This window comes from Scophthalmus maximus, chromosome 7 (genome assembly GCF_022379125.1).
Source record: "Scophthalmus maximus strain ysfricsl-2021 chromosome 7, ASM2237912v1, whole genome shotgun sequence".
Classification (NCBI taxonomy): domain Eukaryota; kingdom Metazoa; phylum Chordata; class Actinopteri; order Pleuronectiformes; family Scophthalmidae; genus Scophthalmus; species Scophthalmus maximus.
In genome coordinates, this window is record NC_061521.1 from 18,348,265 (window position 1) to 18,373,170 (window position 24,906).

The following is a 24,906-nucleotide window of genomic DNA, read 5'->3' on the forward strand; positions in this document are numbered from 1 at the left end:
TTTAAGTCTGTTGTGTGCACTTATAATTTTTTCCTGGGTTTTCTGGAAGGTTTAGATATCCAGAGAATTTGAACCCAATATGAACCCTGTAATCAGGTACAGAACGTACAGAAGAGGATGATGGGAAACAGCTGAGCCCTTGGACTGTTTGTTATTCTCATTTCATGGCAAAATGTTCTTGTAAGTATTGTCTGTCCAACATTCAAGTCCAGGGCAGATCTTTTTTTAAACTACTATGGTTGGATGGTATGGATGGTTGTGTCTAACACATCAAAACTCTCCCATAGGTGTTCAGTTGAAGTCAATAAAGAGTTGGTGAATCTCCTGGATGGTTATGGTCCCCTGAGGATGAATCATAATGTTTTGGTGACCACCTGCACTTCCCACTGTCACCAACACCAGGTCAAAGTTAGGCCTAAATACACTTCCCCCAATGGACAAGCTTCATTGACAATGACGAAGCACGTTTGTGCTCCCTAAATCCTTTATTGAGAGTGCTCAGTGATACTTTCTGTGCTTTGTGTTCACAACTCATGATGTACTAAGCAGATTTCCATGATGTTTTTTCAGCAGAATTAGACCCCAAAGGAGAAAACCGCTTTGGATTCTAACAACCATGTGGTTGTTCCTCTATGGCCAGCCTCAGAACAAATTATATTTTTATCCCAAGTTCCTTGAGGCTCTGAGGAAAGCGAAATCATCAGTGTGTGGCTCTTTCTGTTTCAAATTGTGGAGTGTAATGAACATTACAGGCTTAAGGGGTTCAGTTTTATCAACGGTTTTTGAAAAAAGTTAGAATTTTCTGAAAGGTAAAGCAAACCTGCAGTATAGCAGACTGTTCCACTGACTGCAGATACGTATGTTTAGACTCTTCAGGGGCATTTAAAGGGGAAAGGAAAAATAACGTTCAGTTTGGTCAAACAGATGGCATCTAGTAAAAGTTGAAAACAGTGAAAAAGGCCACACAACAGCACAGACAGTCCACTCATATGAAGGAGGTTTGGTTTGGGGATGAGATGACATGTTAACGACTAATTTAGGTCCAATCATCATGACTGAGAGATCACACCAGCAGTAAAAGTTAGGCTAATTAATTAAGCTCAAGGATAATAACCCCATTGGGCACATTCAACTCAGCGGGGGGGGGGGGGGGGGGGGGGGGGGGGATATTTTTGAACCAAACCATGGCTCAAAAATCCAGGTCTGAAACCGTGGGTTTGAAGAATAGTACGTTCAACAGCACTAAGAACATCTCAGCCTTTTTATAGATTTTTGGGGGAAAACTGCTGAGGTTTGTCACGATTACTTAAGAAGGATGGAGGTTTCAATTTTACTGAGAGAATCATCAATATTGATTTGAGTGAATATGGGTGCTGTCAAATAACTGGCCCTTTTTGGAGGACTTAGAAATTAAAAACCTACTAGCTCTACTTGAAATAATGACTATTGACAGTGAATAATTGGAAGTGTAACAAGGCAGTTGGTTTGCAGGCAAGCTCGTATTTGCCTTCAGTTGTCCCTAAAATCGATTTCCCAAAAGAAGAGAAAACATTTCAGGACTTTTTACCAACACAGGGGTAATTTTTGGGGATTGCTCTTCACAATCCCAAACAATTATCCCAAGAGTTAGGCGTATGCAAACTATTCAAAGGGGGAGAAGCTCACTGAATAAATCTGTGCTTTCACAGATACATTTAGGAGTGGGTGTGATTGGAACGCAGCAGGGCAGGTGGTGGAAACATGACCAGGGGCTGTCACTCTTCCCGTGGAGCAATTCTTCTGAGCTCATTAGATGCAATGCTGGAGTCACGAAAACAGGAGCAGGGGGCTGAGAGAGAGGGAGGAATAGATGTAGAGAGAGAGAGAGTTGGGGGTATTCCCTGCCTTAGACAGCACTGCGGAAAATAACAAGCGCATAATAACGCCCGAAAACACCTTCTCTCAAAACAGCTCACAAGAGGCTGCTTACTCTTACAATATACATCAAAGGCCTAAAACTGAGTGAAACTTCACCCTTTAAACCACAGGAGAACGTAAGACTTCAGGATCTAAACTAGAATGAAAAATAGAAAAATCTGTAGTATTACCTCTGTCCGGATTAGCAGCACATTTGAGCGAGTGAGCCCGTGGAAATGTAAGGGCGGATAAGTGACCTGTATGCTAAAATTATACCAAAGACACTCAGCACTTTCTCTTTGACGCTACAGAGAGACCTCCAAATGTGGTTCAGTATCTCGTAATGAAAATGACAGCAAGAGATTTTGATCAAACAAAGACTTTCTCATCCATGGAACCGAACAGCAGCAGACAGCGGCGGCGGCGGCAACTACAGGTTGCTCCTATCGGGACATTTTGCTTAGACTTTCTATCTGGAGAATGAATAATAAGCAATCCTCTCCTTGACACCTGCAGTGCCCTTGAGGAGCACACTTCACCCTCAGCCACTTCAGTGGAGCTGCTGGGCGACCAACGCAACAACACCGTGTTCCATAATCAAAGGGGGATTTCGGTCATTTTGACACCCCCTCGCTGTTGGAGCACACAGAGATGAGGGGAAGATGGATCGGCAAGGGCATCATCACGGCATTCATTATTGTCCTAATGTCGTCATTAGGCCTTTGAGCAACAGCGTTGACATTGTTACATATTCTACAGACATGTAGCTTTGAGGAACAACAGCTTTTTATCAATATAGTGATTTTGAGACTGTATGTATATATTGTTGATACAATTATCAGTATATGAGACAATGGTCTAAACAGACACATCAGCAGGAAAATTGTGCCAGACTTTGGGATCCCACTGTTCTTTTTTAGAATCAGTTTATATTTTATTTTAATTTCTGATGAAAATGTGCTGTTAATTTCCTTCATATATTACTTGTAACTGCCATTACAGACATCAAGAGTCATCGGGAGATGACATTTCCCTCCGGCAAACCCAAAATATCAAAAGGCACCACTTCCCTACCTGATTAACACATTAACATTACATGCTGGGGTATAACAAAACTCATATTTCAAATATAAAATAGTTTGCCTCAGTAAACATCTTTTTGTCAAATAACCAGATTTGATCGATCCTGCTGAAGAGTTCATGAAAGAACTAATATCAACCAGGACATCTATATTCCTTTTAGTCGCATCAAATATCCGTATTGGTATTAGCTTCCACAATGCAGGATCAATGAGCTGTAGCTGAGTGAAATAACTAATGAAAGGCTCCATCTACCTCTTTTACATTTCCACTGGTGATACTGATGCGGTGACATTGACAATATCACCAGCCACTAGAGTTACATGTAATTCATTGATGATCTTATATTGTGTCTCGTGGGACTTTGCTTTTATAAGAATAGCCTTGCTCCAGATCTACAGCAATACTAGAGAAGACTTGGGATTTACACAACTGCGCTTGAGAAAGCTGAGAATGAACATGTCCCATAGTGCAGATGTGATCTATTCCTCTGAAAAGCGTGATGAATTCAAATGGTGATCTTGATGGGGATGAGCAGCAGGTGATCTTCGTCTGTAATAAAAAGGCACATGAAGCTGTGACAGACCACATGCAGCACTCCAGCTCAATTTCAGGCCCAAATCCAAAAACCCAACATGTGCCCTGTACCAATGACAGCCAAGCACCCTCACCTACGAGGAAAAAATTGATCCATGTTAGAGCGTGATTGGAAAACCAGAAGCATTGCACGTGCATCTTGCGGCTCGGTCGCGACAGTGGTCCGCGGCCGGAACTGGTGATTATCTGAGACGCGCCGTGAAGTCAGCGAGAGTGCCGTGACTGAGTACCACTAAAGCCTGATCCATCTTAGTTCCCGCTGCAGCGATGGAAAAGCCCTGGTAAAACCTTGTCAAGGGCAGCAGCTATGTGTCCAGGAGAAATAATCAATTTTGGAAAGTAATGAGATCCAACCCAGTTTTTGAACAGCCATCTGAATCTTGGCATTGTTCCCAGTGTCAAACTTCCACTCATCCACAACACACTCTGCCCTGGTTTATAGAAGAGTTACACTGCTGAAAAGTTCGTCTTGCAACTCTCTTTTTTATTTTCACCTCCACTGCATTCATGTTTTATGCTTCTGAGGAAATGTGTGCACCGAAGAGCTCACACCTTCAAAAAGTCAACAGAGCCGGTAGAGGTGTTGTCTGGAGCACTCGTGTCACACTTCCTCTGCCTGCATAAACATAACGCAGAACCAAAAAACCTCTTTAATAGCCATTATCTCCCGACTGGCCCCGGGGGGAGGGGCAGGATTTGGGCGAAACAAAAGAGAGCGCAACAAAAGATTACTTTTACATGATAATCCGAGATGTGGCGAGGTAGTTGTAATCCAATTGTGCAGGAAGCTTGTGGAGCCGTGCTGCTGGTGACCTTGACTTCCTCCCCCCCGGTGGAGATCCTGGTGGGAGTTGCACTAAAAGGAACACAATAACAAGAGCAGCCAGAGGACAGGACGGGAGCTGTATGATCACTGTTTGAGTCGAGTTCTTTCCGGCGTGTTTTGGTCGACAACAGACGCGCGCTTGTGGACCTTTATGCGAGCGCGAAGAGAAGTAGTCGAGTTGCTTGGTACAAACACATTTCATTGTGATACACTCTGATATTTATTGCAGCAAATTCCCACCTTACACAGATACAAGTAAGTGGTGAGGGTGGGGGGTTCAGTCTGTTAAAGCTTCAGGGTGAATAAGCAAGAGGAAAGGAAAACGTCCAAGAGGGACACAGGGGGGAGAGAGGGAAGCAGAGCATAACTCTAAATGAACGGGAACTCTGTCAAGACGACAACAGACATGCCTTCATCTTACCAACAACTAACTTCAGAGGGAATCGAGGCTGGTTGATGAAGTCATGCCTCCTCAGAAACAGAACAAGAGTCTACTTGGAGTAGCCGATGCAAGCCCATCGTCCAGACCGTCGGGGAGGATCCACCTGACTGGTGCTGCCAGAGACTTCATGCAAAAAAAAAAAAATCCTTAGTGGGGTTTTTTTTTTTTAAATTTTACGCAAATACTCCCATTGTTCCCACCCACTACTCCACACCCCCAACCCTCTCTCCCTGCTTTTGAACCTGTCTGATATAATAATAATAATAATAATAATAATAATAATAATAATAATAAAGGAGAAGAAGAAGAAGAAAAAACAAGTGAAAAAGAACCGAGCAGTTTGGGAGTCGTACCTTCGCCTGGTCAGATGCCAACGAGCACCGAGACGTGATGCCCCCTCGTCCTCATCATCCTCATCATCCTCCTCCTCCTCTTCTGCTCTTCTTCTTCTCTTCTGCCTCCTCCGGGCGGAGACTCTCCCCTTTTCTTCTGCGGGGCTCGACTCCCAACTTCACATCTCACCCGCCGACGAACACGACGAGTAGTAGCGACGCGGTCCGCACACGCCCATCCTCCGCCTCCCAAAGTGGCCCTGTGTGCAACTATCCCGTCGTGCTCGTCGCCAGCCACCAACTTGCCGCCAGCGCGCTGACCACCACCACCACCATGGTTCGGCTTCTGCCAGTCAACTTCAACCGTCGCGCCCAGTTGTTATTTCTTCTTCTTTTGTTTTTTGTTTTTTGTTACGGTTTTCTTCCGGATGTTTCAGCCGTTTCACACCACAGCCGTCGGGAGTGTGATGTGATGCTGGGATTTAATTCACGCGCGTTAAAAGTAAAAAAAAAAAAAAAAAAAAGAGGACAAAGAAAAGAGAATAAAAGAGGGGAGGATACGGGGGAGAATGGTGCTAGCGCGGTGAAACGTCTCACCGCTGGATGGAGATGACAACAAACAAACTGCCACAAACCTTTCCTCCAGGAAATACGTCACGTTTAGAGCAGACGGGACTCATTTTGTGCGCTTGATTTGTTTTACCGTATGGTCAAGTGGGGCGGGTCGCCTTTTTTTCCCCCTCTTTTTTTTTTACATAGTCTTAATCAAGTATAAACTCACCTAAGATTAAACTTTCCCTTTTTATTCGACCCAAAATCTACAATCTTTAGCGTGTGGAATTAATTGATTCGTCGAATTATATATAATAAAAATGTACGATATGTATAACAGTAAAAGCACATTTTCATAAAAGGTATAACATTTTTAATGGAAAAAAACATGACAACATGACCTTAGTATTACAATGTCTTTAATTTAATCATAATTGTGGGTTGTTGTTTTTGTGTTTTGTTTGAAGTTCTTGCTTATTTGTATCCCTTACGAAGGAATTCCGGGCCACGCCGGTGATTAAAACACATACTTGTTTTCCAGCTCACTGATTGGTCCTTTGTTTGTACCTCTGTGTGTGGCCGCCATCTTGAGGATGTCTGTTGGAATTACACACGCGGAAGTTAAAAGCACACCGCACGGTAGAGGGGGCCATAACACAAAGCTCCCAGTTTGGACTCGCACGGTTGTGTCTACCCCGGCACAGCCTGGTATGAGTGGATCCAGCTCGCTTCCAGCAGCCCCACGTTAACACGGACCAAAGTTATCCCGGAATAAGGACCAGCACGCATGTGCAGTCAACCCGGATGTAGAATTTTTGTTGTTGTTGTTGTACGTGCTCGGTCCCCGTCTCGCCAAGTTATGACAAAATTGCTTCTAAGAATGAATGATTTATTTTAGCCTGTCCAAAACCAGTCCGAGCCAGCAGCCGTGTCGACCTACGTGGATGTCACTTGTGGGACACATCTCCACAACGAGCAGTTTGCGACGAGCTGCACTTTTGATACTACGGCGAGACGCCATAAGTGGGTAAATCAGCATACATATTTCTCTGGTCATGTACACGATGATCACATCTAAAGCTCCAGAGTTTTTGTGTATGTTCCCCGAGCGAGGATGCTCGTTTCTCACGTTGCCCCCCTGTGTTGCAGAAAGACGTCCCGTTACGTAGAAGGATGGACTTCCGCGGCAGGAGGCACGAGCGAGGCAGCAACTGGACCGACCCGGAGATCGTGGAGCTGCTCCAGCTGTGGTCCGACGAGTCGGTGCAGATTGAGCTGGAGAGCTCACTGCGCAACCAGCGAGTGTTCGACCGCATTGCGCACATCCTGCGCGACAAGGGCATTTTCCGCACAGGTGACCAGTGCAGGGAGAAGATCAAGAAGATGAAGCTGGAGTACCGTCGAATCAAAGACAACCACAAAATGAGGTCCTGGAAGTTTTACGACGTGATGGACAGGGTGCTGGCGAACCGACCGGCCATCACCTACTCGTCGCTGGGCGGAGCTGTCATAGCCCAGCAGGTGTTCCAGGGCCCCGGTGGGCCTGACGCGTACCTGCAAGGAGTTCCACCCTGCGCCTTTGGCCCTGCCTCCTCGGGTGGGTTTCTGTTTGGTCAGCCCCCCAGACCGGGAGATCCACTGGATATCAAGTGTGAAGATGTGGAGGAGAGCATGCTGAACTCGAGTGCTGCGCCCCCTGAGATGTACTACGGATCTGGAGATGAGCAGGAAAGTGATGGGCAATCTCTACTGGGGCCGGAGGATACACTGGGCCAAGGAGAGAGCTCAACTAATCCAAGAATGTCACCTTCAGGTTTGCAGTCCAAATGCTTCAATTATTATCACTATCACAACCATCGATATAGGTTCATGTTTTTCTGTTGTTTATATCCCAAGGTTTTAGTGATGTGAACATTGCTGGCTCTGCCACTGCGGCCACCCAGACTGTGGCCGTTCCCGTTCCACTGGACACCTCCGAGCAGCACAGTAAGGAGGGTTCTCATTCCCCAGCTTCTGCGAGACAGAAAAAGCGTCGCCGGGGTGGCAAAGCGTCGTGGAGCCATGGAGGCGCCCGATGTGGCGGTCAGGGGAGCCTGGAGAAAGCCCTGGCCAGCTTCCTGAACTGGCAGCGGTCGGCAGAGGAGCGCCTCCTCTCCCTGGAGGAGGCGCGGCTGGAGAGAGAGCTGCAGGCCGAGGAGCGCAGGGAAGAGCGGGAGGAGAGGAGGGCGGAACAGGAGCGCCAGCACGAGCTACGTCTGTTCAGCATGCTCACGGGGGCGTTGGTTGCCGTCGGACAGGTTGCTCCGACCACGGCGACGACGGCGCCAACTGACCCCCCTGTTTCACCCCACACTAATCCGTCAACCTCAGGGATGACCACGGCCGCCCCCTCCGACTCGCCATCTTTATCTCGGCCGCCTTCAGAAGCTCCCATGGCGCAGGCTCGTTCCACGCAGGAGAAAACAACTTTAACATCGCCTACATCTGTCAAGGCCTCCGAAATGTCTGAGAGTTTTTCGCCAAGGCTGAGCACGGCAAAAAAACCCTTCCGTAACGTGTACCTGTCTAATCGTGGCAACCGCATCCAACAGCATTGGGGGTTTCTCCAGGAGGGCTTTGCCCTATATGCAATGGACAAACACCACGACACAGACAACCCAGATGTAAGTCTGTGTCACATAGCGAACACAATTTACAGCTATTGAATAGGTTTGATTTGTTGAAGAATGACACTATAACTGTAATTCACTAGGCCCTCCGCTTTCTCTCACTTCCAGGGTATAATCAACATGGGAACCAGTGAGAACAAATTATGCAATGATCTTCTACACAAGCGGGTGAGATAGATAGTTCGGTCGATCCGATTCTTAACCAATGGTGCAGTGAAATATGAGTTTGTCACTGCACTTTACTGTAACTTCTTTTGCCCACTTTCACAAATGAATTTACGTTTACGTTTCTTCTGCAGCTGACCAAGCCTGACATGCTTCACATTGACCCATCCTTGTTGCAGTATTCAGACTGGAAGGGGCACAGATTGTAAGAGATTAAAAGGGATCTATGTTTTTTATAAGGTAGAACATTAGTCCGTGACTCATGATGAAGTAAAACATTAACCAATCTTAACAACATTTCTCTTTCAGCCTGAGAGAGGCGGTTGCAAAGTTCCTGACCCACTACTGCTGTTCTCCGAGCCCGCTCAAAGCCGACAATGTGAGTGAAGATTATTGCTTTTAATGCAACATAAGAAATTACAATATGTGCTACAGGTGTATGAACGAAAAGGACTACATTGGACATAGAGGTGAAACAATCAGCCTTTGCATTGTGGGGACAAACAAGTCAGAGAGTTTTTGGGGAAAAGATGTTAGGTTTTCCTTCAGGTGGGTGACATCCAGATCCAGTTAATTAATTTGATTAACTTACTTATGATTATAAATATGCCATAAGTGAACTACCATGGTCATACAGTTTGCAGATGTAATTAATGCTGCTTTAGCAGGTACATATTCATCAGGCCTTCTTCAGTGCCTTGATTAGGTATTTTGTGTTTGTGCAGGTCGTGGTGATGAATGGTTGCGGCTCCCTTTTCTCATGTGTTGCTGCAGTAATTTGTGACCCCAAAGGTAAGTTCACAAACTCATTAACATAAACTTACAACTCATCCGTGTCTGTTTGGTGTGAAAACAAATGAGACATAGGTTTTGTGTTCATTTTTTTTGGTTTGGCCTTTTTTGGATGTTGTATGATAATTATTTCAACAAAAAAACCCTGTTCAAACTTACTTAGGCTGTTGCGTGAATTGCTTATTCTTTAGAGCCACTGCACTACAAGCGAGGCCTAATTTTGAGCAAAGTATCGCCTTTTCTTCGCCCTTGAAAACAGTGTGATAACAATCGTGAGTCTGAAAAGCAGCTGCCGACTTGGGTCGTGATGATCATTCATGCGTACATGCCTGGCAACATTAAAGTAGCAAATTGGTAGATTTGCATCCAAATAAACAATAAAATGACCACTAACAATCTAAAAAGTTGCGTATAATAGTAGTAAATAGTACGGTATTTTAAGGATTATTAACTTATACATCAGTTTAGAGCTACAACAGTTAATCTATTAATCGTTTAGTAAATTAATCGCAAACTATTTTGATAATCAATTAATCAGTTTAAGTAGTTTTTAGTCAAGATTCTCTGATTTCAGCTTCTTAAATGTGAATATTTAATCTGGTTTCTTTGCTCTTCTGGGACAGTAAACTGAATATCTTTGATGTGTGGACAAAACAAAACATCATCTTGGGGCTTTGGGAAACACGATCAACATCTTTCCAAATTTTTTGACATTTTATGGACCAAACAACTTATCGATTAATAAAGAAAAAAAAATGACAGATTAATCGATTATGAAAATAATCGTTAGTTGCAGCCCTACATCAGTTGAACATGCATGTCTATGTACAGAGCCGAGGGTAATATATAATTTGTAAAGAGATGATGTTGGATGTCATGTGGTCATTTAGTTTTTTCATGTTGCAGAGTCCATTCTTATTCCTACTCCTTTCTACGGTGCCATCACTGAGGATATCAATTTGTACAGTGATGTCAAACTCTTCCATGTTCCTCTGAACTGTGAGGTAGGAAATCACAATCCAACATAATTATGTGTTTGAAGTATTTGTTCATGTGCAACATAATTGACATTTATTTGTGTACAAGCTTCGAGTGAATCGTGTAATCTCACGCTGTAGAGCGTATTTGGTCAGCTGTCACATTTGGATGCTGATGTATTTTTCCTTTTCCTCCTTGTTTTTATTTTCAATTTTATTATCATTTGTAGGTCGATGGCAAAGACAGTCGGCCCTTCCACCTCACTGTAGGGAAACTAGAAAAGGGTCTGAAAAGAGCTGAGCAAGAGGTAATTCATGAATGCATGTTTTCTGAAGCCCTTTATGAATATTTAAAGAAAGAACATACCACTTAAAAAATGCTCAGGCAAAGAGTTCAGCCTCAGTCTTTTAAGACTGAGGCTGTGTCCTAATCACCCCCTAACTACTATATAGTGCACTATATAGTGCCTTCGCCATTTTGTAGTGGTGTCCGAAATCACCCCCTAGATTTCATATACCCTATATAGTGCACTGAATCTATCCCAGAATGCATCGTGAAAAGTAGTGGACATCCGATGGTCACTAACCGAGCAATATATACCATGATGCATTGCGCTCGCTGCGCCGATAAACAGCGGAGGGAAGAGACGAGACGGCGGCGGTGCAGCGCGAGCGCGTCTCTCAGCCTTCTCTCTCTTCTTGCTCTATTTCGCCTATTTTTTGTCAAACCAGTGATTAATGGTGAAAATAGACAAGGATATAAATATAAAATATTTTAAATATAATAGGATCGTCCACCGGCCGGCGTCGTTGTAGTTACGTCATAATCCTGTGCCAAAATCGAATTACCATCGCGACTCAAGTAGTGTCCGAAATCGTAGCTGGTGAGTGCACTATATAGCCCACTACAACGAATTCCCGTTATTGTGAGTAGGGGGTAGTGAATGAGTGGGTGATTTCGGAAGAAGTGACACAGTGTAGAAGTTTGTGTCTTTGCTCAGAAACTTCCTGTCCCTTATAGGGGTTGACAATCCGAGCCGTTATACTAATGAACCCCCACAACCCCTTGGCTGAAATCTACACCCTGGAGGAGATGATTGGCTTCTTGGAGTTTGCCAAAAGGTATTTTTTTATTTTGCCCCACTGTAATCTTACGCTGTGGCTAAACACTGTAATACCCCCCGGTCCGCAGTCCCGTGGCTCCTGTGAGCACACTGCCAAGCCACTGCATAAACTGTGGAGTGTGAATTGTTTTTTTTATTTTTTAAGGCTGAGGGTGCTCGTTTCGCGTGTGTGAAACGTCGTGCTCTCTTGATGTCCTTTTATCACCTCTCTTCACCATCAGCACACTGTCAAGTGCAGTCATGTGCCAAGTAGTCTCCTGCATCAGCTGTTGTTTTTCTAAATGATCTCGCCAGACTGATGCCCTCCCAAGGCCCTTGCAGGCACTGAGCTGTAAACTAACTGCTGTAAACTATAATCAACGGCATATGTTTATATTATATTTCTCTCCACCTTGACCTGCTTTAGAAATGAACTCCACGCCATTATAGATGAAGTGTACATGCTGACGGTCTTTGATGAATCCGTCACCTTCCACAGTGTTCTTAGTGTCGACAGGTACTGTGCCAACCCCTAATTTCTGCATTATTACTCTTATCAGACCGTCAATCTTCACGACTGTGTCTGGCGATGGCCTCTTTTCGCTGCTAATAATGTGCCCTCATTTCAGTTTGCCCGACCCACAGAGGACGCATGTAATGTGGGGGATGAGCAAGGTACATACTGTGCTGTGCTTCTGCGAGACTTTTTATATCCCAGCTTGTGACAATCTCAGCTTTTCTCCAGTGGGTGTTTTTTTATGCTTCCACAGCTCCCTCTCACTTACTTCTTCTCGTCCCTTCCTAGGACTTTGCAATGGCAGGTTTGAGATTAGGCACTCTGTACACTGAGAACAAAGACCTCGTGGGAGCGGTGGCCCAGCTGGGCTCATTCCACGGTGTCACTGGAACTACGCAGCACCAGGTAGCACAGCTGCTTCAGGACAGAGGTATGGATTCAAGCCTCACATTTGCATTTGCCTACACTATGACTACTCATGTCATCTGACCATGTGAGCACAACTCGAAATGTGATCGTCAATTCAGACCCCTTTAAAAAAACAAAAAAACAAGTCAAATCTCACACTAGCGGTCCTGGCGAGCAGTTTGTGTGCGCTTATGTTTAAAATTCATGCTTCTTTTTTAAACAATTCAAATGTGCTCCCCAGCAACTTTCCCCAACGCTTCTGAGAGATATCCTACCCCCTTTTTTCGTGGCGGGAGAACAGCGTGTGGCTCGGCTGCACATCACACGGATTTCAAAGATTTGTAACACTTAATTTTGAACTCGTGCATTGTCGCTGCATATCTCTCACGTTGCAGAGTGGATCAGTGAGGAGTTTTTGCCGGGGAACAGAAGCAGACTGAAAGCCGCCCACAGCTACGTGACAGGGAAGCTGCAGAGTATGAGCATCCCGTACCTGGACATGCCTGCTACGCTGTACATCTGGGCCGACCTCAGGAAGGTGACAACTCCAAAGTTAGATCTCAGGGCTGTTAATTCAACTCTCTAACTTGTGCATTAGCCAATTGAAACGCTGATCGCACAGTCCTCCTGTTCTCTTTGACTTAACGACACCCGCATGGTCGTTTCTGGAGTACGTTGGTACTTCCAGCAGGCTTGACGCGCACTTCTGTCCCTCTCTCTTTTGGCAGTTCCTCAGAGAGTCGACGTTTGAGGAGGAGTTGTCTCTGTGGAGGAGTTTTATCCGACACAAGGTGGTGTTGAGCTGTGGTCAGGCCTTCAGCTGCTCCACGCCCGGCTGGTTCCGCATCGTCTTTGCAGACAAACACAGCCACCTTCAGCTCGGTCAGTTTATAGTGTGTGCACTAACTTTTTTTTTTATGCCCACCCAATTTTTTTAGCTACTCTGTGACTTAAATTATGTGTACTATTCAAATAGTGGGTTATTTTATTGAAGTATGTTATGTTATTCCCTCTTATTCAAAATGTCTGCCTTAAAACTTGACATTGATTTGATCATATCTTTTATTTCTATTATTATTGTGTTTTTTGTTGTTGTTCCAGCTTGGCTCCTGCTTTGTGTCTTAAACAAGGTATTGATTAAATGATAGTTGTTGAATTGTTCATTTGATGTTTGGTGTTATTTCAGGCCTGAAGCGATTCAGGGAGGCTTTGAAAGAAATCGAAGAAAAAAGTGCCAGCCCGGATTCGCGCTCCATCAAAGAAGCCAGTGAGGAGAGCAAACAGTCGGTGAAAGAGGACAGTGCCGATTTGGACAATGCTGCGATTGTTAATTCCACATCATCTCCCCGGCGCAAGTCATCCGACCAGCCGCAGGAGAAGGATGGCCCTGTTCCTGACACGGGCCCGCTGGCCACCGAGGAGTTTGTGTTGCTTGACTGCCAAGCGTCGGAGCACGCGGAGAGTCTGGACACCCTGATTGGTACTCTCAGGCATCAAATCCGCTCCTCTGATTGGCTGGAGAAAAACACTCCGGAGCTGTCTGCCGGAGAGGACCCAGAGATTCTCGATGTATTCAAGGCCCTGCTGCAGAGGGCCAGGAAGTAGGCTTAGGATATAAACAGGCGCGAACGTGGCTGCCAATGTTCGAGAGGCAGCACATTAGCGTTCCCCCAGCTCCCTGCATCCACGGCGAACAGCTCGACTCAAACCCCTGACACGAGGACACAATCTGATTCCTGTTTATGAGGAGTCGTTTTTCACTTTAATTTTTCACCATTTCATGTACCAAACAACTAATCGATTAATTGCTAAAATAATCGACATATTAATCAATTATGAAAAAGAAATCATTGGTTGCAGCCCTACTTTGCTATCTGCATATTGAGGTCTTGTTTCCAAGCTACTGAGGAAGACGGCCTCGCAACTTTTGTCATCCACAGTCGAAAGATTTATGTTCAAATTCTAAGTGAATGCCAAAAATGTAAATCAACCAAAGGCAGCCATGTTCTATTCTCAAAAATGTTTAGGTCTCTTCATCTGAATAGATTATTATTATTATTATTATAATCATATGCACTTTATTTCGTCAGGAGGTATTGTTCTTTCAAGTCAAGTTAATGATGAATGTCGAATAAAGGAATGAATCGTGTTTATTTGACCATAATCTTACATTTTGAGTCATTCTGAAATAAGCCGACTTTGATTATATGTGTTTGTTTTAAGAAATCTAATGTCTTACTTAATACAAAACATGCCCAGAACACATTTCACTGTGACATTTTCTTTATTTTTCATACTTGGCCCCGGTAATCTGTGGGTGCGCTTCCATTACAGCAAAGGAAAGTGAAGGGGGCTGGTGGTGATGACGAAAGGGGAGAGAGGTTAAAAATAATGTCTGCCACAACGCACTGCAACCCACTGTGAGAAACCGAGAGTGGGGTTTCCTTAAATGACTCGTCATGCATATGACACGCGGACGCCCCCTACACACAAACAGTTCCTGCATTCGACATAAACAGAAAATGTCTGAGTGGTGTACTGCTGTTAAGAGTATCTCTCAAGTATCAAGGGACTTTTCCCGAGTTCCTATTTCCTCACACTCTTTCCTCCTCGTTGCTTAATGTCAGCTGCTAAAAAAAACGTTTGTTGAATTGAAAAGAATTGTTGAATGATTTGTTTTTTGACTTTTTTTCTCTCAATACTTTCACTTTCTTTACAGTCAGCTTGGTTCACGGTGAATTCAAAGGGAAATTTTTGGTGGCGGCCGGGGAGGGGGGGGGGGACTTTCCATTGCAGCAGAGGCGGAGTAACGCTGAGGGGGTCTTATCCGCATGTGAGGGCTCGTAGTCATGTGCAACAGCACAAGTAGTGATGTGTCAGGCGGTTGAAGGTGTTTGTATCGTGGTGTTTGTACAGTAGTGAGCGAGGGCAGCTGCTCTAATCTGAACCGGTTCCACTTGTGCACGGACTCATTTCACAGCTTCTGTTCCCGCACGATCCATCGTCGACAACAAAGGGTAGGACTGTACTTTTCTTTCAGAGTTCTTCTTTGTCGTTGCTGTGCATGAACAAGACATCGAGGGTAGTTTTTGAGATGCGTTCACCTGCTGTTGCTCGACCTCAACACGCACTAATCCCTCAACTATTTCCTCCTGCCTCCTCTTGTTTCCCCAGCGCCTCTCTCTCTCTCGCTTCTCCCCCTCCGTGTGTCTCTCGTGAGGTAGAAATATGAGGTTTGTGGACGTGGGAGATTCCATCGGTCGCTTCAGGTTCGCCCAGTCCTGCGTGGGCTTGACCGGCTGCCTGTGTGTGTGCTACGCAGTCTGGACGCCGTTCTGGCTGAAGGGCGGGGGACTCTGGACGGAGAGGAATCACACGGAAAGGGACCAGACGGACGTTAAACGCGGCGCTGTCTTCAATGGTGAGACTCTTTGCAGTCCACGGGTGACATCTGTCAACCCATGTAGTGTCTTTTTGTCCATATATGGAATCAGAGGGGAATATGGGCTTACTTCTCTTCCTTTGGAATGTTATGCAAGGGGTCTTTCAAGGACCCTTACCGCTCCTTTACTTGGCCTTGAGAGTTCCACGTCTCACATAGCATAACTTGATTCGAAACCAGGTGTTCCTTGTCAAGCCAACGATGGGCCTATAAATGTAACCCCCCAGGAAGAGTCGGGGGGGTTGTCCTTTTGGCCGGACACTCTCCAAGCTCTGCAGGGCTTGAATCGATGCTGGTCTTTTTGTAATGAACCTTTATATGCAATCAAGACGGTGTCGGCGGACTTCTCTTCAATACATCTTCACATCATCGCTACTTAGTACACAACACCCAAGCCGTCTCTCTGGCCTAGGTTTAAAGGCTCAATCGTCTAACAACACGTGGAATAACATGTTTCCAGAAAGGGGGAAAAGGTGTAATGGGGCATACGTGTTTTTCCTGTTGTGTTTGTGTTGAGTGAGATAAGGCACTCGCTTCCACCAGAGATCGGCCTCAGGGTGGGGCTTCTCTCACACCTCTGACACGCAACGTCAGGTGGAGCAGGGGGAACGTGTCGCTGCTTGCTCCTGCAGTGAGGTGCATTCTTCGGATGTGCTCAACGTCCCACACTCGGCTGTGGGCAAATCACCGGAATCAGTCCAAATCTGGCCTCGGTGTGAACCTAAACCTGTTTGTCGACATCGGTAATGCAGGTTCCCCCTTTTGGTTTGTTTTATTCTGTTGATAATTTATATGCAATGTACACTTTAGGAGGGAATGCAATGTAGTCCAAGAGCCCTGTGTCCTCGCTATTGGGCGTAGAAGGTATGGCGTGGAGTGAGCTGATCCACTTCCAGTGGAGGCTGAAGAAAGGCACGACGTCCTCAAAGGTTTATTTTTTCCGCTGGAAGCTGTTGTCTAACATCTGACGGCAGTCGTTGGAGGATAGCGATTGTAAATGTGAAAGAAAAACAAGATACCAATAATAGTTACAGCAAAGCTGTTGAAAAATTAAATGAGTACAATCAAAAGTCAATTGGAATCAGGAAGTATAGATTTCTGAATTACCTTTGCATAGCTGTGACATGTGCCAGGAAAAAAACAACTTATTATAGTTCCAGTGAAAAAGCAGCATGAAGTCGTCAAATTAATATCACCTTATTTTATCAAACAAACACATTCAGTCCAAAAAAAGTAAAAAGAAACCCTATTATTACAATCAATGTAATTCAATGGTAATAAATCAGCTGTCTTGTATGTCATTTAAGACTTGGGCAGCTGGAAATAAGGGCCGTGACGGTAAACACGGAAAAAAAAAACAAGTTAACAGCCACAAAACAGCTTTAATTTTCCACATTTGCTCGATCACAGATAGGCGGGCGCAACAAATGTCAATCTACGATACGGAGCTGTGCTGGCACAGGTTGCTATTAGGGGAACATACCAACTGCCACCGTCACCGTTAAAAAGTCCCTTGTCAGTGTTTTTGCTTCATTCCAATGTGTTCAGAATGACTTTGAATGAACAGAAAGTTCACCAACTCTCGATGTGACTCCTCTGCTGTCAGGTGTAGGCAGGCCCATGTTGTGGGTGGGGGGCGTCCACCGGCACGTGTTATCATTTCCACATGTTTCACTGCATGGTGCTGACCACTCAGAGCAGAACCGTGATGCAGCTGTGCTAGTTTACAGGAAAGGTCAGTCTGCTTCATCTTCTGTGTCCTGTCTGTGCTTTTTTTGCGTCCTTCAGCCCTGGAGGCAGAGCGAGTATTTGGGGTTCTTTCCTTCCTGATGGCCGTGAGCACTGGTGCCCTGTGTCTGGTGTTTTCCCTCTGCTGGACGTCTCAGACGGTGCGGTCCTACTCCAACACCCGCTCCCTCCTCATGGCAGGACAGGCGCTCTACCCCACCACCCTGCTGCTGCTCACCATGGCCTCCACAGGTAACACCGGCGGCACCGCAGTGTGTCCCCGAGTCATACAGCGCGTTTTAATGTTTCACCCTTTTTAAATAAATACATACGATTCCAAGCAAAGTGTAGTAAAAAAATAGCTCCAGTTCACCTCCAAATGGCTTCTGTGGATTGTGTAGTTCACGTCGAACCGACACCTACAGAAACTCTTTTCATGTGCAGCTCATTTACATACCCTGCAAGGCAGCAGATTTTAAAGCCACTTTTTTCCTTTCCTTGGAATTGCAGTTCATTATCATATAAACTCGTTTCTAAAGCTCACGGCATGTAATAATTGACCCTAATGACTTTTTAAAAACTCGTTTCTCCTCCTCTGGCAGGTTTCTTCTTCCTCCTCAGCTGGTCTCTTTTCACATATCAGCACAGGGAAGAAATTCGTCAAGGCCCCTCCGGCCTCGGCTCTTCCTACTGGCTCGGGGCTTGCGGTTGGGTGCTGCTGCTGGTCGTGGAGATGATGGTGTTTATCGCCGAGCAAGCGACTGTGCCAGACATCCGTCCGGACCTGGAGAGGGCCGTGGAGTCGTGGCGGATTTCCTCTCAAGCCGGGGCCGCGAGACGCTCTCTCAGCGACAGGTATCAGCCTGGCCACAGCAAGAGCAACATTCCTCCAAAGTGGTATTCGCCATGAATGTCATGCAGACATGAGGACGCGAGAGACGCGATGATTCTCGGCGAGAGAGCAGCAATTCCAGGCCCATTTATCCTCTCACTCATTCATGAATGCTGATTAACTGTGAGTTAAAAAATGTGGCAGGAGAAATTAGGAGTCTCCGAAAATCCTGAAAGACAGTGGGACTGAATGCTCCGGCGTCCTGCAGGGGTTGACTGACTGAGGTGGTTAAAGGGGAAGTAAGCTATTTTGGAGAACCATTGTTTGATGTCGTTTTTTCTGACCACACTGGCAGGGGGTCGAACTCGCAGTCCCGGGCTTGGGAGATGGACGCGCTAGCGAGGAGGCCAGAACCCCTGAGGCCTTGCGTTTTGGCACTAGCACATCTCCTAAGGTGTCGGGGAGTGATGTTCTCCCACCGCACACATATTGTTGTGTGCTCCTTTTTTTTTTCAATTTTATAGAGCCAGGGCTGTGCAGTAAAATCTGATAAGCTTTCAGCGCGCACACACAACTGACAACTAGCAGACCCGCGAGGAAATGTTCACTGAGTTTTATTATTAAAATCGCTTACTGTCCCTTTAATTCTGCAGTTTCTAGTTGTCAGTATGGACTGAAATAAAACAGAAAAAAATACACACTAAGAACCTGTAAAACCGACCCGGAAACCTAAATGATGAGAAAGACGAGGGCCGCACTAGGTCAAGGTGATGGGCAGGATTTGTGTGGTCCAGCTTTGCCTCTGGGCGCCAGGTACTGATCCAGGTATTTGACTTTGAACTTGTTCCTTCACCTGAAAAATTAAGTAGGCGCTGCGACGTACTTGATGAATGTTGATGAACAGCACCATCTTGTGATGACTATGTGACACTTACTGACTGTAAAACTCAACCGGAGGAGAATTAACTCTTTCTACAGTAACTCCGTTGTTTACTTTATGTGAGCTGATGATCAGCTATGTGGTCGTAACCTGTTCAAATGATCCCTTTTTCCATATAAAATATAATTAGCAGCCATATGGATACCAAAATGCACTTCATGTACGTTCAACAAACCTTTGTCTAACCGTGGTGCTCGGACTCTAAGCTCCCTTCCACTGCTAAAGTTAATAAAAAGTTTACATCCTTGACACTGTGAGAGTGGGCGTTTTGAGGCGGAAACGTGGTTCACTGCTTGGACAGTTGTCCCTACAATCTGCGCCACCAGGGATTCCATGTGTCATCTGCCTCCGTGTGTGTGTGTGTGTGTGTGTGTGTGTGAGAAATGCTTGCCTCGTGCATTTCCAGAGTACAGTTGCCAGCTCTGCAGAGCATTTGGACCCCCCGACAACAGACTGCCTCCAAAGTCGTTATTTACTTTTCCCTCACACATTCCCAGGAGGAGAGGAGGCGCTCCGATTGCTGGACTGCTCGTGTTTATGTTCTCAACCTGCCAAAGTGGGGGAGAATTAAGTGGCTCTGGCTCTGTTAATTGGGCGTTAATCAGGTGTTGCTCTAATTAAAAGGCAGTTCCGCCCTGTTGGGCCCTGGTAATGAGTTTGTTATTAAATCCACCGAGGATTTTTGTTTCTTTTTCAATTTACCAAGAGGGTAGTGCTTAATTGCTGTGTAAATGAGGAGAGTGTCCTTGAAGGTCGTCCTGCATCGGCACGCAATCCGTGAACAGCAATGTTCCAAAGAGCATCCCCCATCAAGCAATTTCAAACCCATTCACTCGGCTGTGTGTTCACCTCTTGTGCCAATGCTGCGCCTCTCAGCAGTGTTATTTTACTTCAGGTCTAATTGTTAAAAGTCGCCTCTTCAAACCTCACTTGCTAAATCAAGAGAGCAGGTAACCCACTTTCTTTTGTAAATAATAGCTCTTTTTAGAATTGATTTCCTTTCCGTCTAAAGTGGTTTTTATTTCCCCAGGTATGCGCTATCTGGGCCCCTGAAAGCAACCGTGTCTTTTATGGCTGCCTGTGTGTCTCGTCAACAAACCTTCCACTTTTCACCTTCCAAAACCACATGCGCTGCTCTTTTCACCTTCCTGAGAGAAACGGACTAAAGGTTGACAATGCCTTCAGAGGAAGAAGGGGCGGCATCAGTGTGGAGATAGTGAGATGTTTAGGCACAAAGGGGGGCAAAAAATGACAGATGAGTGGTGGAAGATGCTACACAGAGACAAGACACAGAGAGATCGCGGGCGTCGATTGTTGAAGGGCATTCGCCGCGGCGACATCAATCAGAAGATGGTACCAAGATACCAGCAGGCCGCCAGCGTTTCCTGCCCGCGGCTGGCAGCATGTGTCGAACACAGCCTGGGCTAAACCACAGCCCTTCAAATCAATTAGAGACCAATTACACAGCCATGTCCTCCTAATTATGTTGCACTACCACCATGCCACCACTCAGTTGTGTGTGTGTGTGTGTGTGTGTGTGTGTGTGTGTGTGTGTGTGTGTGTGTGTGTGTGTGTGTGTGTGTGTGTGTGTGTGTGTGTGTTTCTCTGCGTCCCAGTGTGTGGTTGTGTTCATTAAGATGAATAAATAGTCGTTGCCAACTGCCAAGATGAAGCATCTTTAATCTGATGATCAGAGCTGTAAGTTTGTATTTAAGGGGGTGGGGGGAGCCACAGACAGAAGAACAAAAAAAACAAAAAAACCCCACTGTGGTTTTCTCCTTTACCTTTTGGTGGTGCTGGTGTAACATTTATCGCTTTGCCTCTTGCAGTGAAATCTCAGAAAAGAAATAATAAGATAAGAAAAATCTGCCCATGCATGTGTTTTACTTTTATTTGCAAGGTAGACAAAGTGAGATAAATATTGTCGAGCATATTTCAGACGATTTAGAGCCAGAACCTGCTGGACTACTTAATAAGTCAGGTTTTATTTGGCTCGATCTGGGAGCACATGATGAATTATGAAATAAAGCGAGAACTATTTTTTTTTTATTTCTCTGTGGATTACATAATTCACTCAGAGCATTTGTAACTTACCTGACAGGTTAACGCCGTCGGGTTCAAAGTAAAAAAACACTTGAGGTAATACGCGGAGAGACAAGACGGCAGGGAAGAAACAAGACGTCAAGATGAGAGGCGGAGAGAACAAAGGGGGAGAGAGGATTGGAGATGTCACAAAATAGTTTCACACTGTCCCTGAATTCTGTACAGGAACATGCGGCGTCAGATGTCGAGGAACTCCATACCCGAGTCTTTTTCTTTTGTTGCTCCATCCTTTTCCACCAGCTCTGTGGGGCCACGGCTGTTCTGACGTGGTCGACCACTGGAGTATTGTGCTGTGCATCAGCGTCATCAGTATAAGTGGACACTCTTACAGGACGGAGAAGTCAGGAAATTTGATGTCTGCAGTCGTATAATCTCAGAGAAAGCAAACGGAGGGAGGATGTGGGGAGAGTAATCATTGTGTCCTTCAGTTGTTTTTCTTGCAGTGACCCAGTTCATCTTGCCTGTAGAATCTGCAATGAGCCATTGCTCTTTGTGACTGACATCCCACCCGGACCACCCGGCTGATTACATTTGTTCAGCAGGACTGAAGAACTGAGCGCGATGGGGACGAGCGGGAAGGGGAGAGACACTGCTTGCCTCAGGGAGGCAGAGTTTCTTGACTATCCCGCACCAACATGCATCCATTGGATTTGAGAGTGCAGATGTGTTTTGCACAACAGAACTCTCTCTCTCTCTCTCTCTCTCTCTCTCTCTCTCTCTCTCTCTCTCTCTGCTGTCTCTTGTATTAACGTTGTGTTTTTTCAGGTTACAATTATGAAACCCAGTGCATGTACCATGTCTGCCTCCCGCTTCACTTCCTCATAAGCGCCGTCGTCTCGGACAACTCAGTCCAGACAATGAAGCCGTAGTCCCATTCTCGCTGCCCCTATTCATTCCCAGCCAAATGTAGCCGCTCCCTTCTCTTATCGCTGCGTGACCAAGGAAATTAAATTACAAATATGATCACTTGGCGCCCATTTCTTCAACAGTGTGCCTCTGCTTTGCATACAGAGTGTGCTTGCTTTCGGGGACGCGTCGTGCGAAGTTACTTATTGGCATATTTATGATAATGGGCTCCAGTGGAGTCCGACGCACATTTTCCCAATGACAGTGAATGGCGCAAGGAAGTGAAGCGAGGGGAGGCTGCATGTTCACATGAAGACATGGTTGCAGCCGTCCGGGGAAAATAATTTCGCAGGCGTGACTAATCTAAAAAAGCAGCGAGAACTGTGAAAATGAGTGGACAAACAGGCACTCACTCAGGATGGCTCCAAAGTCCCACCTACTTAGTGTATTTATCTTTTAATGAATTTTAGGCCAGGTATATTTCACTATATTTCACATTGCAAGCACATAATTTGTAGCCACACCAACACATGGCTTTTGGAAAGACAACGTCAGTGTCTCAGTGGCTTGGTCGGCACTGCTCTGGTCCAGACCAAAAAAAAGTCAACTATTAGATGGATTAACATGAAATGTTGTGCAGAGATTAATGTTCCACCATAGGGTTAAACTTTAACTTAACTGTCTTTTCATCTGGCAGGGCAACGGTCGAGTCCGAGTTGAACATTGACCCGTGGCTTACATTGATCTCGACCAAATACCTGCAAAACGAATTACTACTCCATCAGCCCCGCTGCCCAAGTACATCCTCACAAAGCCACTATAGCAGGACTGTCGATTTTGAGACTTATTGCTAGAGATCGAGTGGCTACCCACTGTGATGTGAGCTACCATTTTGAGTTTGGCATTTTGGCCAGCGCCATCTTGTTTTAAAACCCCCCCCCAAATGTTTAATGTTTGGAGAAGCAGGGGGCGGGCCAGACTGAGAGCACGCCCACCTACACCCCGCCACCTGCACCCATTGGACGGTACTAGGTGTCGATCACACAGTATCCACACCCAATGCATTCTGTGCTTTATCGTCTATTTTACTCGGACCATAATTTACCAAATGAACATCATGCTGTATTTAAGAGGACTTGAAACTGGAGATTGAGACCATAAACTCCTCAGGAATTTTTTTTTACTGACGTTATGAATCAAGTGAAAAGTGGGGTCATTTTCTCATAGACTTCTGTAGACTGTTTTTCAAAAAAAAACCAAACGATGGCGTCGCCCTTTGCTGGTCATTCCAGTCACATTTCCCCTTCATGAGATGTGTCAACACAACAACGGTCGGTGATGGTGACAACTCGTCAGGGTCCAAAAAGTCCAAAATTGACTGTTCACCATGACCCGAGAGGAAACGGCGAATGAGTTAATGAGAGGGAGTTCTCAGGTACATCATCCTCCACTCGCCGGCTGGCACCAACTGCTTATTGTGTGCAGACTGCTTTCCCTTCAGCCCAATTCTATTCCGCGCACGTTAGACCATCTGAGTGGATAAACAGTCCCCATCTCTCTTCCGCTCCCTGTCTGCGTCGCTCTCTGTCTCTCCTGCAGGTGTATCACACACACAAAAAAGGGGAAAGGATGAAATCCTGTGTATATTAGAATGATGTGTTTCCTGTGGGAGCCGATGGGAAACTTGGTAAAGGGGAAGAGTGAGAGGAGTATGAATTGAAGAGTAGCATTTTTTTTTCTATCATTGTTATTATGAGAAGGCCATCGCGGCGCTCCCTCGCCTCTTTCCCTTATTCCCTGTTCAGTTAGAAATGTATTTGCTTATGCAGAGACCGTTATACTTGCTTGTACAGACAGGCGAGCAAATGCAAAACTGTACCAATACCGTCGGTTCTGCCCGGGCCCCGAAGCACTCACCGAGCAGGTGGATAGCGTGTACTTATTTGTGATCTTTATTTATGCAGGGCCAGTTACTTTCCGCCTCCGGCTACTGGGACCACATGTTTCTCAGTCCCGCCCCGCGGCGTCTCTGTATTCTGCCGCGGTGAACAAATGCCCCATGCCCCTGAGTTGGGCTCATCTCCTGCAGTCCTTCTCAGCGCCGTCCGATGCTCAGACTGGCTCCGCGAAAAGAGATGGACTTTTGCAAACTATTGTTCTGAAACAAACACTGTATATGTTTATTCCAGTGCTCATAAAGCCCCACGGTTATTATCATACTCACACACACACACACACACACACACACACGCGCCGGCAGGTTGCTGTGAGGGACTGGGGCGTTGGAATGATGATTCCCTGCCGGACCGTGTGAATCACTGGGATGAAAAATGCTCGACCATGCCGCCTCTGGCTACAATGGTCACTTCTTGCTCCAACCGGACTGGCTGCCAAGTGACAACAACCCCTTCCCCCCGGGCCCCCCACCTACCCACGGCGCCCTTCACAGCCCATCCCTTCACCTCCCATAATTGCCGTAGTGTGTGAGTCGGGTTTAAGACCAGTCACTCTAAATCAGCCTTGAATCTGCGCACGCTCCTGTGCCCATTGTTCTCTTGTCTGAGCTCTGGCAGAGCTAGTGTGGAAAAGGGCACGGCTGTCCTGGCATTTCCCTTAATGGACTTTTTAGTTAAAAGACAGGGAATTAATAAGCCGATCT

The 24,906-nt window shown here is 45.8% G+C and overlaps 3 protein-coding genes across 8 annotated transcripts in view; 2 read left to right on the forward strand and 1 right to left on the reverse strand.

The window, feature by feature from the left end:
- Positions 1-5,813, reverse strand: part of furinb (furin (paired basic amino acid cleaving enzyme) b) — a 76,489-nt gene extending 70,676 nt beyond the window's left edge. The window contains exons 1-2 of one of the 5 annotated variants that reach the window (XM_047333091.1): positions 5,195-5,813; positions 4,821-4,964 (exon numbers count right to left, since the gene is read on the reverse strand). The gene's annotated coding sequence lies outside the window, so the exon portion shown is untranslated. The remainder of the gene's footprint in view (positions 1-4,820; positions 4,965-5,194) is intronic. The other 4 variants (XM_047333090.1, XM_047333092.1, XM_047333093.1 and 1 more) reach the window with 4 other exon arrangements.
- Positions 5,814-6,280: 467 nt separating this feature from the next.
- On the forward strand, positions 6,281-14,622 carry accs (1-aminocyclopropane-1-carboxylate synthase homolog (Arabidopsis)(non-functional)). 2 transcript variants are annotated; one of them, XM_035643392.2, is made up of 16 exons: positions 6,281-6,752; positions 6,875-7,538; positions 7,622-8,388; positions 8,503-8,562; positions 8,694-8,764; positions 8,869-8,938; positions 9,285-9,351; positions 10,258-10,355; positions 10,559-10,636; positions 11,350-11,450; positions 11,859-11,948; positions 12,061-12,106; positions 12,237-12,378; positions 12,752-12,894; positions 13,085-13,238; positions 13,543-14,622. In XM_035643392.2, the coding sequence occupies exons 2-16, from the start codon at positions 6,899-6,901 to the stop codon at positions 13,959-13,961; spliced, it is 2,946 nt and encodes a 981-aa protein (XP_035499285.1). In that variant the 5' UTR covers positions 6,281-6,752; positions 6,875-6,898; the 3' UTR covers positions 13,962-14,622. The 2 variants fall into 2 exon arrangements, with proteins under 2 accessions (XP_035499285.1, XP_035499286.1); XM_035643393.2 differs by having other exon boundaries at positions 6,281-6,748.
- Positions 14,623-15,151: 529 nt separating this feature from the next.
- si:ch211-256a21.4 lies at positions 15,152-19,545 on the forward strand. Its single transcript, XM_035643395.2, has 4 exons — positions 15,152-15,373; positions 15,531-15,777; positions 17,587-17,778; positions 18,129-19,545. Exons 2-4 carry the CDS (start codon positions 15,585-15,587, stop codon positions 18,434-18,436), a joined length of 693 nt encoding a protein of 230 aa, XP_035499288.2. The 5' UTR covers positions 15,152-15,373; positions 15,531-15,584; the 3' UTR covers positions 18,437-19,545.
- The last annotated feature ends 5,361 nt before the right edge of the window (positions 19,546-24,906 follow it).

Bases quoted from the DNA above. Each gene is read 5' to 3' on its own strand.
- si:ch211-256a21.4 (XM_035643395.2), top strand. From the start codon at position 15,585: ATGAGGTTTGTGGACGTGGGAGATTCCATCGGTCGCTTCAGGTTCGCC. The intron at 15,778-17,586 runs GTGAGACTCTTT...TGCGTCCTTCAG, and splicing joins ACGCGGCGCTGTCTTCAATG to CCCTGGAGGCAGAGCGAGTA. The intron at 17,779-18,128 runs GTAACACCGGCG...CTCCTCTGGCAG, and splicing joins GCTCACCATGGCCTCCACAG to GTTTCTTCTTCCTCCTCAGC.
- accs (XM_035643392.2), top strand. From the start codon at position 6,899: ATGGACTTCCGCGGCAGGAGGCACGAGCGAGGCAGCAACTGGACCGAC. The intron at 10,637-11,349 runs GTAATTCATGAA...TGTCCCTTATAG, and splicing joins TGAAAAGAGCTGAGCAAGAG to GGGTTGACAATCCGAGCCGT. The intron at 12,107-12,236 runs GTACATACTGTG...GTCCCTTCCTAG, and splicing joins TAATGTGGGGGATGAGCAAG to GACTTTGCAATGGCAGGTTT.